Genomic DNA, 13,293 nt, shown 5'->3' with positions numbered 1-13,293 from the left:
TGGCCCCAGGATATGCACCAAAACACAGCACATTCTGTTTGTGACACTTTATTGATGGTGAGGAGGGATGGGAGGAGACCTGGAAGAATATGTGGGGCCAAGTGGCCCTAGGTAGGGACTGGGTGAGTGTTGAGGCCTGGCCACTACTGAGCAGGAAAGACAGAGTTACCACTGAATGCACAAGGGATGAGCAGCTGCCGGTATTCCAGGGGCAGGTGCCGCTCCACAAGCACATGCAAAGAGACTTGGTCGTTGACCAGGCCCTGCCTGTAGCAGAGGATAGATATAGAATCAGTGTCAGCACTCCCACATCCAGCACCTCCCTGCTTCTGCCCACTTACCGACGCATCAGCAGTTCCAGGTCCTCTGGTCTCACAGTCTTGCGGCCAGCATGAGCAGCAAACACCTCCAGGTCGTCACAAAGATGCTGGAAATACTTGTCCAGGCTGCCAAAGAGGGTTGGGGTAGAAAAGACTGAACTGACTGTTCATGATCTGAGGGGCTCCTCTCCCCACCCCGAGTGTCCAGGACTCACCACTTCTCCACCATTTCAAGAGCCTTCTTCTCCATGGGCATCTTAGCATAGAAGCTGAAGAGTTTCACATAGTGGTTCAATCCAGTCTTGTGGGGATCTTGACGGGGCCTGGGGCCAAGGGTTCTGGCCCTGGGAGGAAGCCTGGTCGGTAGAGGCTCCAGAGGCTCTGAGGATAAGCTGGGGGCAAGAGTGGATAGTTAGCTAAAATGCTACGTGAAGAGGCCCCTAGTCAAAAACAAGTGTTGGGGTGCCTGGGTGACTCAGTTGGTTGAGCATCCGACTCTTGATCTTGGCTCAGGTCATGATCTCCTGGTTCGTGAGTTCAAGCCCTGAATCAGGCTCTGTGCTGACAGTGTGGAGACTGCTTGGGGTTCTCTCTCTTGCTCTCAAAATAAACAAATAAATTTAAAAACAAAACAAAACAAAAACAAAACAAAACAAAAGAAAACAAAACAAAACAAAAGTCTTATTGGCTCCTGCCAAGACTAGGGCCCATTTACTCCTTGGCTAACCTGAACCAATAACTCCAACTATGTGCTGAGGGGTAGTGGGGACAGAGGACCACACTGAGGCCTGGTCTTTCCCTGCAGCCCTGATCCTCCAGTCTGGACCCAATGTCCTAGTCTAGACTTATTACATAAATTGGTACTTGCTCAGGCCCATGACCCTCAGGCCTCTGTATGGACAGACATTCCTTCCCCTCAGCCCATTTCTGCCTATTTGATTCTGCTAATCATCCTCCAGGAAGCCTTCTCTGACTATATACTAACTTAGAAACATCCCCCTACCCAGTTTCCTCTCAGAATGTGGAAGCATGCACCAGGATGACAGATGTACTCAGTGAGCCTCACTGAGCCCACCTCAGGGTGCTCTCCTGGGTGATCATCTGCATACTAATGAGAAGGGGGATAATCCTGTGGTACTCAATGCCAAGCTCAGAAGCCTGCTCCCTTCCCGAGAAGCCCATGCAAAACAAGGTCATAGAATCTTACATGGCAGTGCTAGGCGGTGGGGCTGACTCAAGAAACTGAAGTTGCCTGGCCTGAAGAAACTCAGTGGTGCTGGAGGCCAATTCTGGACTTGCTGTAGAGGAAGGGCAGGATTATAGGGGGCTCACCCAAATCTGAAGACCCACAGCCTCCTTGTCCTGTTCCTCAAGGGCCCCATTTACATCTGGCCCGCCAAGCAACGGGCCCCTCAGAGTCTCCCTGACCCAAGACTACTTGTGCCCAGAAACACAACCCAGATATACAACTCCTCAGATTAAGGACTGAATGTAGCTGTCACCAAGTCACTCCCCCATCCCTGCACTGGGACCCTTACCTGTCCTACCAGAGATGTTCTCATCTCCTGAAGATCCCTCTGGCTCCTTGGCCTCAACAGCTTCTGACGTTTCATTTCTGTCAGACTTGTCTGTCCTAACAGATCCTTGTGTTCCTGTTGTGTCCTTCACTTCACTCACACTCAAACTTTCCTCCATCCTCTCTTCTGCGTTCTCACCAACTCCTCCCTGTAAGGGCTGTACTTCATCTTCTCCAGCAATAGCACTGCTGGTGTTTGGGAAGCTCATAGCAAGGGCATCAACCTTCTTTGACTTTCCTGCCAGAAGTTGGGATGGTTTTCCAGGACCTGAATCAAGGGAGAGAATACAAGTTAGAGAAGGATGTAGCTCAAGGATAAAGTAATAAAATCCACTCTAGCTCACTGAGGAGAAAAGCCCAGAGGGAGACCCAGGGTACTTGTTTGTGGAGTATCCTGGCCCAACACTAACTCTGCTCTGAGATGTAAGAGGGACCAACAGCCAGGGGACTCTGCAGGACACACAAATGGGCCCGAGGAAGGAAAAGCCCACATACTCACTGTGGTTCTGCAGCTTAGGCCCACTCCTCTGTGTCCTGTGACTGACAGCCTTCTCAGCATCTTTAGCCTCAGTGTAAGAGAGACAGGGCAGGGAGTGGTACACACTGGGGGAATGGCCAACCAAGGGCTGGGAGAAGGGCTGAGTGTCCTCCAACACGGTGTCGGTTGGCAGGGTAGCAACAGGGGTTCTGAGGCTGTTACCTGGAGATCAAAGGCAGTTGACACTCTGTCACCAGGGCCTGGGCAGTGGGCTCCATGAGTCTGCCCCAAGTGACCTTTAGAGAAAACCTCCTAGTATTCTAAGAGAGCTTCCACAGTGATCTTCCTGCTTCTAGGCCTAATATTCCCACCCACCACAGCTTGTCCCATCCAAACTGCTCACCCATGCCTCCACTTCTCACTCTGCTCCCTCTACCTGGAATCCTCCTACTCTAGTAAACTTGACTTGTCTTCTGGAAGCAGGCTCCCCAGTCAGTTCTGATTGGCCAGCTGATCCTTAAACCTGAGCCCTATCAATCAATCTCCCCAAAAGCTCCAGTCACCATACCACACCTTTCCTACCCTCAGCCCTCTAGCTTCTCAAGAATGTGGGGCTAAGACTGGGGCTCCATTTAGACAAGGGACATCATGTAGAAAGGAAGCAGAAACTCTTCATAGACCTACTAGTCAGGCTTGCTCACTGTCCTTGACCTAACAGAGGAGTAATCCTGAACTCAGCATACCTCCCATGGGAGTGGGGGAGCTTTCCCCACAGGGCAGAAGGAAATCTCAACCCTACCTGGAGAAGCCAAGGCCAGGGAAGTATCTTGCAAATCCTGCAAAAATGCACCCACATCTACAGCTCGACGGGTGGGAGGTCTGCGAGCCAAACCAGGCCTGTGCACTGACTGTGGCTGAAGAGGTGTGGCAAAGGTCAAGTTGAGGGAACTGGTGGGAGGGAGGAGCCATGAAGGAAAGTCAGGTACCTGAAGCCCAATTTTTGGGAGAATACTCCCATCTGCCCTGGGGCTCTCATCTCTAAGAACACAGCCATTATGCTATGAAGCTAATACTGGCAGGGACCAATATGGTCAGATTCCATCCCAATCAATACCTCCCTCCCCAAGCCTCTCCACCAACCCCCAAACAGACAACAACACCTGGTGAGAGAAGAGGCACTGGCATTCCCACAAGGCTCTGCAAGAGAATTTAAAAAGAAACCATGATAAGTTCTAGGCTCATGACAGCCCTGTCTCAGGCCTCTTCAGCCTCTCCAGAGGACAAAAGAGGGTGGCCACAAGTGTTGTCCAGGGTCTTACCTTGGGAGAGAGGCAGCCCCTGGTCTATTCCTTGCTGAAAGACTGACAATCTCAGCCTCCGCTTCCTCCTGCCAGGAGCCAGCAGACCGAGAGCCAGGGTTGTAGGGGGCTCGAGCTCAGGAAGTTGCAGCTCCAGGCTACAAGGATGAAACTTATCTCAGGCCAGGAAGCCCAATATTGGCTTCTGGGACCCTCAAGAGGCTCCCTGATCAGAGCTACCCAACAGCCCAGTGCAAGGGGGAGAATTCATTGTGCACCTGCCCCGAATGCTTTCCTGTCTAGAGGATTGGACCACCTGCGGTGTTGGCACTGGCTTGACCACTGACTCTGGCATCATGATGGAAGATTCTGGGGCTGCCAAAATAGCAAGAAGAAAGTAAGGTTGGCAGGGCAGGCTGCCCTGAATGAGAGATACCATGGGACTGGTGTCTAACTCCGACCAGCAAGCCAGTGTTCACTCACCAGTTAGAAGGATGTTCTTCAGCAGAGTCCGGGGTGTCTGTTCCTCCAGGTGTCCACTGGTTTGAACATGGGCCAATCTGCCAATAGACTTTGGGTGAAAGCATCAAGTAATCAGTCTGTTTGCCTTGAGATTCCCTCAAGGTGGGCTCCAGAGCAGAGCTAGACCTCAGGGTCCCCTGAATGCAGCAAGAGCCCTGTAGGGGTCAATGGGCTGGGGCACTTACCCTGGCTCTTTGGGAACGCCGCCTTGCATTCGTCTTTGTTGAGCTGCTCAACCTCCTGGAGGAAGGTGTTTCAAGTAGGGATTTCTGGGCACTGTGTAAAGACCAATTGCTCTGAGAATTAAGTAGGGACAGGAAACTAGAGGATGCGGAGATGTGCTTTCATCAGGAATCTTGGCCTAAAGCCCTTTTCCCTCAAGGCCAAGGAACCAGAAACCACTTGCCCCTCCCCTAGCGCCTGTTCTCAGCTCTGTATCAACAAGGTTGTGGATGAAGGGGAAGCTGAGGGATATGGGAATAGAGAAGGACCATAATGACCTACCTAGAGAGAGGGACTGAGGAAACCTTTACAGAACTGACTTTCTTAGAAGCAGAGGTTAGCCACACAGACAAGAGAAGCAAATGGAACAGTATCCATTCCTGACATTAAAATAACAACCCAAGGGAGCACCTGGGTGGCTCAGTCGGTTGAGCATCGCACTCTGTGCTGACAGTGCGGAGCCTGCTTGGGATTCCCTGTCTCCTTCTCTGCCCCTCTCCCTCTAGTGCACATGCTCTCTCTCTCTCAAAAATAAATAAATAAACATTAAAAAAAAATAACAACCCAAGAAGGATTTTAAATATTTTGAAGGCTTTTAAATGCCTGTCAGGGTTTGACAGCAACTTCTACATGGGTCACGCCAGTCCTAGTCTCTTCTTTCCAGTCTCCCTCAAATTCCCAAGGCATAGCTCCCACCTCATCACTTATAGGTCTAAAACCTACAACGAACAGCTTCCCAGCGCCTATAAAAGAACTGTACTGCCCCTGTCTGGCTGATGCCAAATTCCACACCCTCTGCACCATGAGCTCACCACAGACCTCATCCACTGTCACTGCCACTACGTCAAGCCAATTCCCTACTCCCTAGCAAAACGTCTTTCTAGTTCCTGCCTCCTGAATTCTACGTAGGCTGTTCTCTATAGCTCCTTTCCCATCTTTCAGAAGGACCCTCCAGGAAAAGGGGAGTGAATGTGCAGGGAAAGGTGGAGGACACATAGGAGGCAGGGCAGATGCTTGGACACACTCTGGGCTGATGTCGGGGAAGATGGCCCGTAGAACGGGCCAAAAGGCCAGATTCTGAGCGCCTATCCTTCACCAGAGGCCGAAACCCAAAGACCCGAACGTGATTTGAGGTCCGTGGTCCCGAGACTTGTCAGCCTGGAGTCCCTGGGCGGCGGGCACCAACAGCTGACCTGAGCCTAGCTAGAAGGGTGGAGCCAGTTCTCAGAACCCTGAGTCCTGCGCCTCTCCGAGACTCAGTTCCCCTTTCCCTTTCCAAACGGGGTCTCCCACGGAAACCTAACCCCCTAATCCTTCTGGTTGCTCATATGCTCGCGCAGCGCCCTCACATACCCAATTCCAGCACTTCGGCGTCGCTGCGGGGTGCGCGTGTCCGCGGTATCCAGCACGCGCCGCAGCAACGTGCGTGTGGTAGGCTCGCTGTCCTGGCTGTAGCTATCCGCCATTGCCTCAGCCATTCGCTCTCCCACCCAACTGCTCAGGTGGGCCGCTCCACCGCCTTCCCGCCGCCGCGTTTGAGCCAACTCTCGCGAGTCGGCAGGCCGCGAGGCTGCCGCACAGCCTCACGGGAGTTGCGGTTCCAACCCTACCCGCTCAGAGGACCCTGGCGTGGTCGTTGTAAACTCTGGATTGGAGGCACTGTTACCAGGGAGTGAACCTGGGCAAATGTGTGCCATCAGTCGAAGACTTGGTTTCTTCATCTGTAAGTTGAGGATGATACCCACCTAATAGGGGCTTGTACTGATCCAATGGGATAATTTTTTAAAGTTTGTTTAGGTAATTTCTACACCAACATGGGGCTCAACTTCAGGATCCTGGGATCAAGAGTCACATGCTCTACTTACTGAGCAAGCCAGGCGCCCCTCATTGAGATAATGTTTAGCTCAGTGTCTGATATATAGTAAGCCAGGCCCTTAATAAATAGCAGTCACTATTAGAATGTCTCTTATTCCCATCTCCCTCTCCTAGTTGAGTAGGCACACTTGGGCCAGGAAAAAATAATTTTATCCTATATGTGATCTGGTCAGATTTGCATTTGTGAAAACTACTCAGCCTCAGAAGAGACCAGGCTGCAGGCTCAAAAGCTAGTGGGCTGTTTGTGATGCAGCAGAAATGTTATGATCTCCAAACGTGCAATTTTGAGACGAAATTTGGCTTTCAAAGTTCTGTTAATGCTAGAGACTCTATTAGCACATTTTTCACCAAGACAGCCTTTCTTAAATTTTCATGGAAATTTAATCAGAACTTGAGTTCTGAGTTATGGACTTATCCTTTTGCTCCTAGATCAGGTGTCTATGTGTTTTACATAATTGATTAAACTTTATATTTGCTACTTTTAAAAAAGAAAATACTGAGTGCATGAAGCAAGGGAGGGAGGAGTAAGACAGGCAAGGAGCAGACCATGTGGGGTCTTACAGGCTCGGGAAAGGAGTTTGGACATTATTCTTTTTTTTTTTAATTTTTTTTTCAACGTTTATTTATTTTTGGGACAGAGAGAGACAGAGCATGAACAGGGAAGGGGCAGAGAGAGAGGGAGACACAGAATCGGAAACAGGCTCCAGGCTCTGAGCCATCAGCCCAGAGCCTGACGCAGGGCTCGAACTCACGGACCGCGAGATCGTGACCTGGCCGAAGTCGGACGCTTAACCGACTGCGCCACCCAGGCGCCCCAAGGACATTATTCTTAATGCAATAGGCCACTGGAAGGATTTAAGCAGAGGAATTACATAACCATATTTTTTTGGTATCCATGTGAACAACAGATTTTGTAGAGGAGGCAAGATTGGCAGCAGGGAGACTTGTGACAAGGTTGTAGCCTTTTTCCAGAGGTGACAAGATAGAGGGTGGGCAGGGCAGTAGGGGTGGGGAGAGAGCTATGCATTCTAGATATGTTTTAAGTATAAAAGATTATGTGTAGGTTAGAGGTGATTTTATGTACTGGAAGGTACGATTTTATTGAGCATCTTCAATGTTCTGTGCATGAAGAAACGATATAAATTTGATCTCATTAATATTTTTTGAGGAAGGTACGTCTTGAGACAAGAATAGAATTCTATCAGTGATAGTATGACAATGAAAATACAAAACAATGTAACAATGATCTTTTGCTTTATCTCTACTGCATACATTTCATAAACGTAATCATTTAACAAAGTGTGTATTCATGTTTTTACTGTTGTATATTCATCCAAATGAATGCACATTTTTCAACATGGACTGCATTTCTAAGTTTGAAGGGGGTTCAAGCTGTGGACCTCAGCTGCATAGGCCAGGAGGAATGGAACTTCTTTCTGGTATGGGTCTGAGAAACCCATGCCAATAACCATGGAGCACGTTGATTGTGAACACAAAGTGCAAGGGTGATGTTTGCATGTTGGACCAGACAAATAGTTCATTTCCATTGTCCCGTATTTTTCCAAAACATTAAAAAAATTTTTTTTTAATGTTTATTTTTGAGAGAGAGAAAGAGCACGAATGGGGGAGGTGCAGAGAGAGAGGGAGACACAGAATCTGAAGCAGGCTCCAAGCTCTGAGCTCTCAGCACAGAGCCCAACACGGGGCTGGAACTCATAAAAGCACAAGATCATGACCTGAGCTGAAGTTGGATGTTTAACCGACTGAGCCACCCAGGCACCCCATTTAAAAAAAATTTTTTGTAATGTTTACAAAATATTTTAAGAATGGGTTCCTCTTATAATAAAACACTTTAAAAAATGTAACAGTTAACTTGGGGTGTTCCTTTTTCTTTCACATGCTTGTAAAGCCGAATCTTTCTTGTTTTTATATCAAATACTTAGAAGTAGTTTATACTAGGCTCCAATTTCACACCCATGGTTTGTAATCAGGAGGGAAAAAAAATTAGGAGGGAGAATCAGGAAAAAGGGTGAAGAAAGGCAAGAAGCGGAGAAAGGGGGAACTCAGCAAAGGAGGGCTGTTTGCAAGTAACTTCCCTAAAGACTTCCCAGCCTCCTCCCTGGTTTTCCACAGCCTCTCTGGTCCTTTAGAACGTTTTCTCCTTAGAAGTAGAGGAGTGGGGAGGGGTCTTGTTACAATACAAATCCTGTCCATCCTCTGGTTCAACACACTTCAACAGCTCCCAGTCCTCTGCAGAATTAAATCCCAAATCTTTTAACTTAGCCCAGTTTGGTATCTTTTGACCCTCCAGCTACCCAGCCTGGCATCTTCCAGGTTTTGAAGGGCGGAGCCTAGTTCTTTCTTGCCTCAGGGCCAGCTACTCCTCCCCCCTCCAGCTTTTCACCGTTTTTTTTTTCTTCCTGGGACTCCGCCTCCCATTTTTTCCTCTGTCCTGTTCATTATTTTGTAGCACTTATTTCTGTGATTAGAAATCCATTCAGGTGCATTCACATCTATTATCCAAAAGTTGGACCCTCATCCCTCGCAGCAGTCAGGCCTGGTCAGTCAGCTCCTGCAAGGTTCCCAACGCACTGCCCTGTGCCCGCCACACAGTAAGCATCAATTGGTGACTGATGTTTAGGTCAGTAAGTGAGTCATCGCAAACAGCGGCTGAATTAGGAGAGTGCTCAACGCAGAGAAAGGGGCTCCTGAGGTCTTTCTGGGCACTGAAGCCCCGGTCGCCCACCCAAGCCCCGCAGGAATGCTGTAGACTCACAACCGCCAGTGATTGGGGAACCGCTTCCGGCAAGGTTGTCCGCTGGCACAACCTCACCCAACTCCTAGTCCCCTGTAACCCGGCCTCTCCTTTAGGCGGCGCTGCAGGCCACAGCAGCCGAGTTCAGCGCAAGGCATTGCGGGATTTGTGGTTTTTGTGGGCAAATACCCAGGGCGCTTGCGCACTACAGAGGCGCGCGCCTCCCGCCTCCCCACACCCCCCTCCCCGGCCGCCGTATCAGGATTCCAGGTCCTTGCGAAGGGCGGTCAGGAGACGGCGTTGCAACCGAATACGCCTCTATAGTCGGCCGGGGATTAGCCGAGTGGGAGTAAGAATCTGTTCTGCGTGGGCCATACCGGCGCCCAGGAAAGCGGCTGGAATTATCACGCCCCCGTTCCGGAAGTGAGCAGCTTCTGGCGTGGTGCATTGTGGGGGGCGTAGTCCTCCTTCCCGGGCGGTCCTTCGCGGCGTCCCCGGGGCCGACTCTGGAGCGCAGGCGGGCGGCCGGGTGGGTGGCGCGGCGCGGGCCGGCGGGAAGCGTATTCTGGGCACGGGGCGCCGGGCCAGGCCGGCTGCGCCGGGCGGCATTAGTGGGAAGCCGCCTAAAGACCCGCCCGGCGCCGCCCGTCGAGGGGGCGGGCGGCGGCAGACCGACCGGGCCGTCGAAGGGCTTAGGAGGCCGGTGGGCAGGGCCGAGGCGGGCCGCGCGGCGCAGCCATGCCAGGCTTTACGTGCTGCGTGCCGGGCTGCTACAACAACTCACACCGGGACAAGGCGCTGCACTTCTATACGTTTCCCAAGGACGCTGAACTGCGGCGTCTCTGGCTCAAGAACGTGTCCCGCGCTGGCGTCAGTGGGTGCTTCTCCACCTTTCAGCCCACCACGGGCCACCGTCTCTGCAGCGTCCACTTCCAAGGCGGCCGCAAGACCTACACGGTGCGCGTCCCTACCATCTTCCCGCTGCGTGGCGTCAACGAGCGCAAAGTAGCACGCAGACCCGCCGGGGCTGCAGCCGCTCGCCGCAGGCAGCAGCAACAACAGCAGCAGCAGCAACAACAACAGCAGCAGCAGCAACAGCCACCGCCGCAGCAGCAGTCGTCGCCGTCAGCCTCCACTGCCCAGGCCTCCCAGCTGCAGCCGAACCTGGTGTCTGCCTCTGCTGCTGTGCTTCTCACCCTTCAGGCCGCTGTAGACAGCAGCCAGGCCCCGGGGTCCGTGCCCCCAGCTCCCACCACTCCCACAGGCGAAGACGTGAAACCTATCGACCTGACCGTGCAAGTGGAGTTCGCCGCCGCCGAGGGCGCAGCCGCCGCCGCCGCCGCGTCGGAGCTAGAGGCTGCTACAGCAGGGCTGGAGGCCGCAGAGTGCCCTATGGGTCCCCAGTTGGTGGTGGTGGGTGAAGAGGGCTTCCCTGATACTGGCTCCGACCACTCATACTCGTTGTCGTCAGGCACCACGGAGGAGGAGCTCCTGCGCAAGCTGAACGAGCAGCGGGACATCCTGGCGCTGATGGAGGTGAAGATGAAGGAAATGAAAGGCAGCATCCGCCACCTGCGTCTCACTGAGGCCAAGCTACGAGAAGAACTCCGCGAGAAGGATCGGCTGCTGGCCATGGCTGTCATCCGAAAGAAGCACGGAATGTGAACGCCCCCCCCCCCCCCCCCACTTTGGCTTGCTGGACTCCCGGACCTAGAGGGACCTTAGGCCGCTGCTGGTGAACTCCCCTATATTCCTGGGACACTGGTTGACAGTACTGAAGCTTAGGGCAGCTGGACTCTTTTGCTGGTGACCTGACACCCTCTCTTGTTTTCTCCTGAAGCAAGGTCCTGAAGTTTGGGACCTCAGACTCTGCACGGGTGACACCAGCATTTATGACTTTGTCCCCCATTCTTCACCTCACCCCGTTTATGTTGCAGGTTCTGGTTAAGCAGAGGCTTCAGAACCACTGAACTTGAAACTTAACCCCTCAGAATGCAGGTCGGCTGCCCAAGGACTATGGGTTTAGGAAGACAACACCTTGAGGTTGGCCAGCATTGGGACAACTCTTCCGTGTGTAGTGATAAGAGATCCAAGTAACATCAGTTCTCCTTTTCCTGCTTTTCCTTCCCAGGTGCAGACTGTGATTCTGATGGGAACTGTGCCTCTGCCTATTTAGGACCTCTCTCCCCAGGAGGCCATCTACAAGGGGATCTAGGTGACCTGCTGTTGAAGATCCAGCTTGCCAGGGACTTAGGTTTATCTTGTTATGTTTGCTACTGGTTACAAATTCTATTTTCTGTACAATTAGTCAGACTAAAGTTTTCACTGTGTTTGTTTGGCAAAACGAATTAAACAGAAAGTAAGGTTTTAATTTGGGTTTGGCCATTTTATTTTGATAAAGACTCATTTAAGTATTCCTGAAACATGGGGAAATAGGCCTCCCAACAGGCCTCTGCCCTAGGTCTCAAGGACCAGGCTGATCCTGAGAGTAGAAATGCTTCACTGACCATGTTTCTCCATGAAGGGGCCCTGAGCACATGGACCCTGGCCTCGTAAGGTTCTTAGAGAGTTCCTGGCCCAGCTCATTCCAGAGTTTGGAAACTGCACCAAATGGTCCCAGTTTGTCAGTGGATTGGGAGAAGGAGCAACTGAGAACTAAACCGACTGTGACCCCTCCCTTCTCTTGAGGGTTTTGAATCCTTCATGATTTTAAGCTGGGGTTGAATTTCACTCACCATTTTAGCCCTGACACTTAGTACAGCATCTGGCACACATGGGCTTGCAGTTACTTAAGTCAGTGAAGACCAACCACAGCTGGAGCCAGCCATGGCTCCTGCAGGCATAACTCTTGTACAGATACCTTGGCCCTGGTACACTTTGAGTGTGGAGGAATTGGGATTTGTGACCCGGTGATTCATTTTCTTGGCTGTTTTTATTCTTTTTTTTTAAATTTTTTTTTTTTTTTTTTTTTTTTTTATTTTTGGGACAGAGAGAGACAGAGCATGAACGGGGGAGGGGCAGAGAGAGAGGGAGACACAGAATCGGAAACAGGCTCCAGGCTCTGAGCCATCAGCCCAGAGCCCGACGCGGGGCTCGAACTCACGGACCGCGAGATCGTGACCTGGCTGAAGTCGGATGCTTAACCGACTGCGCCACCCAGGCGCCCCATATTCTTTTTTAATTTTTTTTTTTCAACGTTTATTTATTTTTGGGATAGAGAGAGACAGAGCATGAACGGGGGAGGGGCAGAGAGAGAGGGAGACACAGAATCGGAAACAGGCTCCAGGCTCTGAGCCATCAGCCCAGAGCCTGACGCGGGGCTCGAACCCACGGACCGCGAGATCGTGACCTGGCGGAAGTCGGACGCTTAACCGACTGCGCCACCCAGGCGCCCCTGTTTTTATTCTTCTTTAGATGGGAGATTACAGGAATGAGGTGATGTTTTTATCCATAGGTCCAAGTAATTTAGCTCAAAGCCAATAGGGAAAGGCAAATATCTTTAAAGCTTGCCTTATCTACTGTAAGTATTTGGGCACAAATGGACACTTCTTGGGCTCCATAAAACATGACCCCCTTCTCTGTTACTTTAGAAAAAGCCACTTCCCTGGGGACTTCCGTTTATCTGTGAACTGCAATGACAAATGTTTCTCTAGTCTCTGCTCTCGGCCCCTTGGCACTGACTTGAGAAACAAACAAGTCTCGTGGGGAGGAGGGGTGGAATACAGGTTGTGCAGGTGCCTGGTTGGGGAAGGAACTGGTTCTCTGCCTTCCTAGGGTTAGTTCCAGCTAATCATAAATAAGGTGGTGGAAGCACAGCATTCCCCTTCGTGCACGGCTACTGAACCAGTCTCTCACATGTCCCCACTCTCCACTAGGATTGAGAGCTTTCCTAGGCTCAGTCTATGTCCTTTAGTGTATCTTAGCTCCTGTTTGTTGAAGGGACTTAACACCTTCTACTTTGGCTGACTTGGACCTCTCAGCAGCACTCCCAGGATAGGTGAGGGCCAGGCTCTGGCCAGGACTGTGGTGTCTGGAGGTTATGTGCACACAGCCTATCCAGTGTTTTAGCTTTTAGGGGGAGGGGGCCTGACAGCTTAACAAGGGAGGCCCCGGATGCACACAAGCAGGACAATGCAGTTTTCACTGGATGAGTAAGAAGCATCTAGTCAGGCAAATTAGTACAGACCTGGGATTTAATAAACAGAAGCTCGGCCTGGGTTTACCAGCCATCCCCAAGAAGCGAATAT

The 13,293-nt window shown here is 51.4% G+C and overlaps 2 protein-coding genes across 2 annotated transcripts; one reads left to right on the top strand and one right to left on the bottom strand.

Annotated features, from left to right (window-relative positions):
- Positions 1-32: 32 nt before the first annotated feature.
- On the bottom strand, positions 33-5,959 carry CENPT (centromere protein T). Its single transcript, XM_086689135.1, has 13 exons — positions 5,770-5,959; positions 4,380-4,470; positions 4,156-4,243; positions 3,951-4,047; positions 3,694-3,830; positions 3,535-3,571; positions 3,174-3,322; positions 2,396-2,596; positions 1,859-2,164; positions 1,528-1,618; positions 536-712; positions 342-446; positions 33-267 (listed from the first exon to the last, which is right to left on the bottom strand). The coding sequence occupies exons 1-13, from the start codon at positions 5,892-5,894 to the stop codon at positions 144-146; spliced, it is 1,728 nt and encodes a 575-aa protein (XP_086545261.1). The 5' UTR covers positions 5,895-5,959; the 3' UTR covers positions 33-143.
- A 3,401-nt stretch (positions 5,960-9,360) lies between these two features.
- On the top strand, positions 9,361-11,417 carry THAP11 (THAP domain containing 11). The gene has a single exon (XM_086689145.1). It carries the CDS (start codon positions 9,785-9,787, stop codon positions 10,709-10,711), a length of 927 nt encoding a protein of 308 aa, XP_086545271.1. The 5' UTR covers positions 9,361-9,784; the 3' UTR covers positions 10,712-11,417.
- The last annotated feature ends 1,876 nt before the right edge of the window (positions 11,418-13,293 follow it).

Source organism: Puma concolor, chromosome E2 (genome assembly GCF_028749965.1).
Source record: "Puma concolor isolate L17-30 chromosome E2, mPumCon1.1.hap2, whole genome shotgun sequence".
NCBI classification, from domain to species: Eukaryota; Metazoa; Chordata; class Mammalia; order Carnivora; family Felidae; genus Puma; species Puma concolor.
This window is presented reverse-complemented; position numbering and strand designations above follow the sequence as displayed.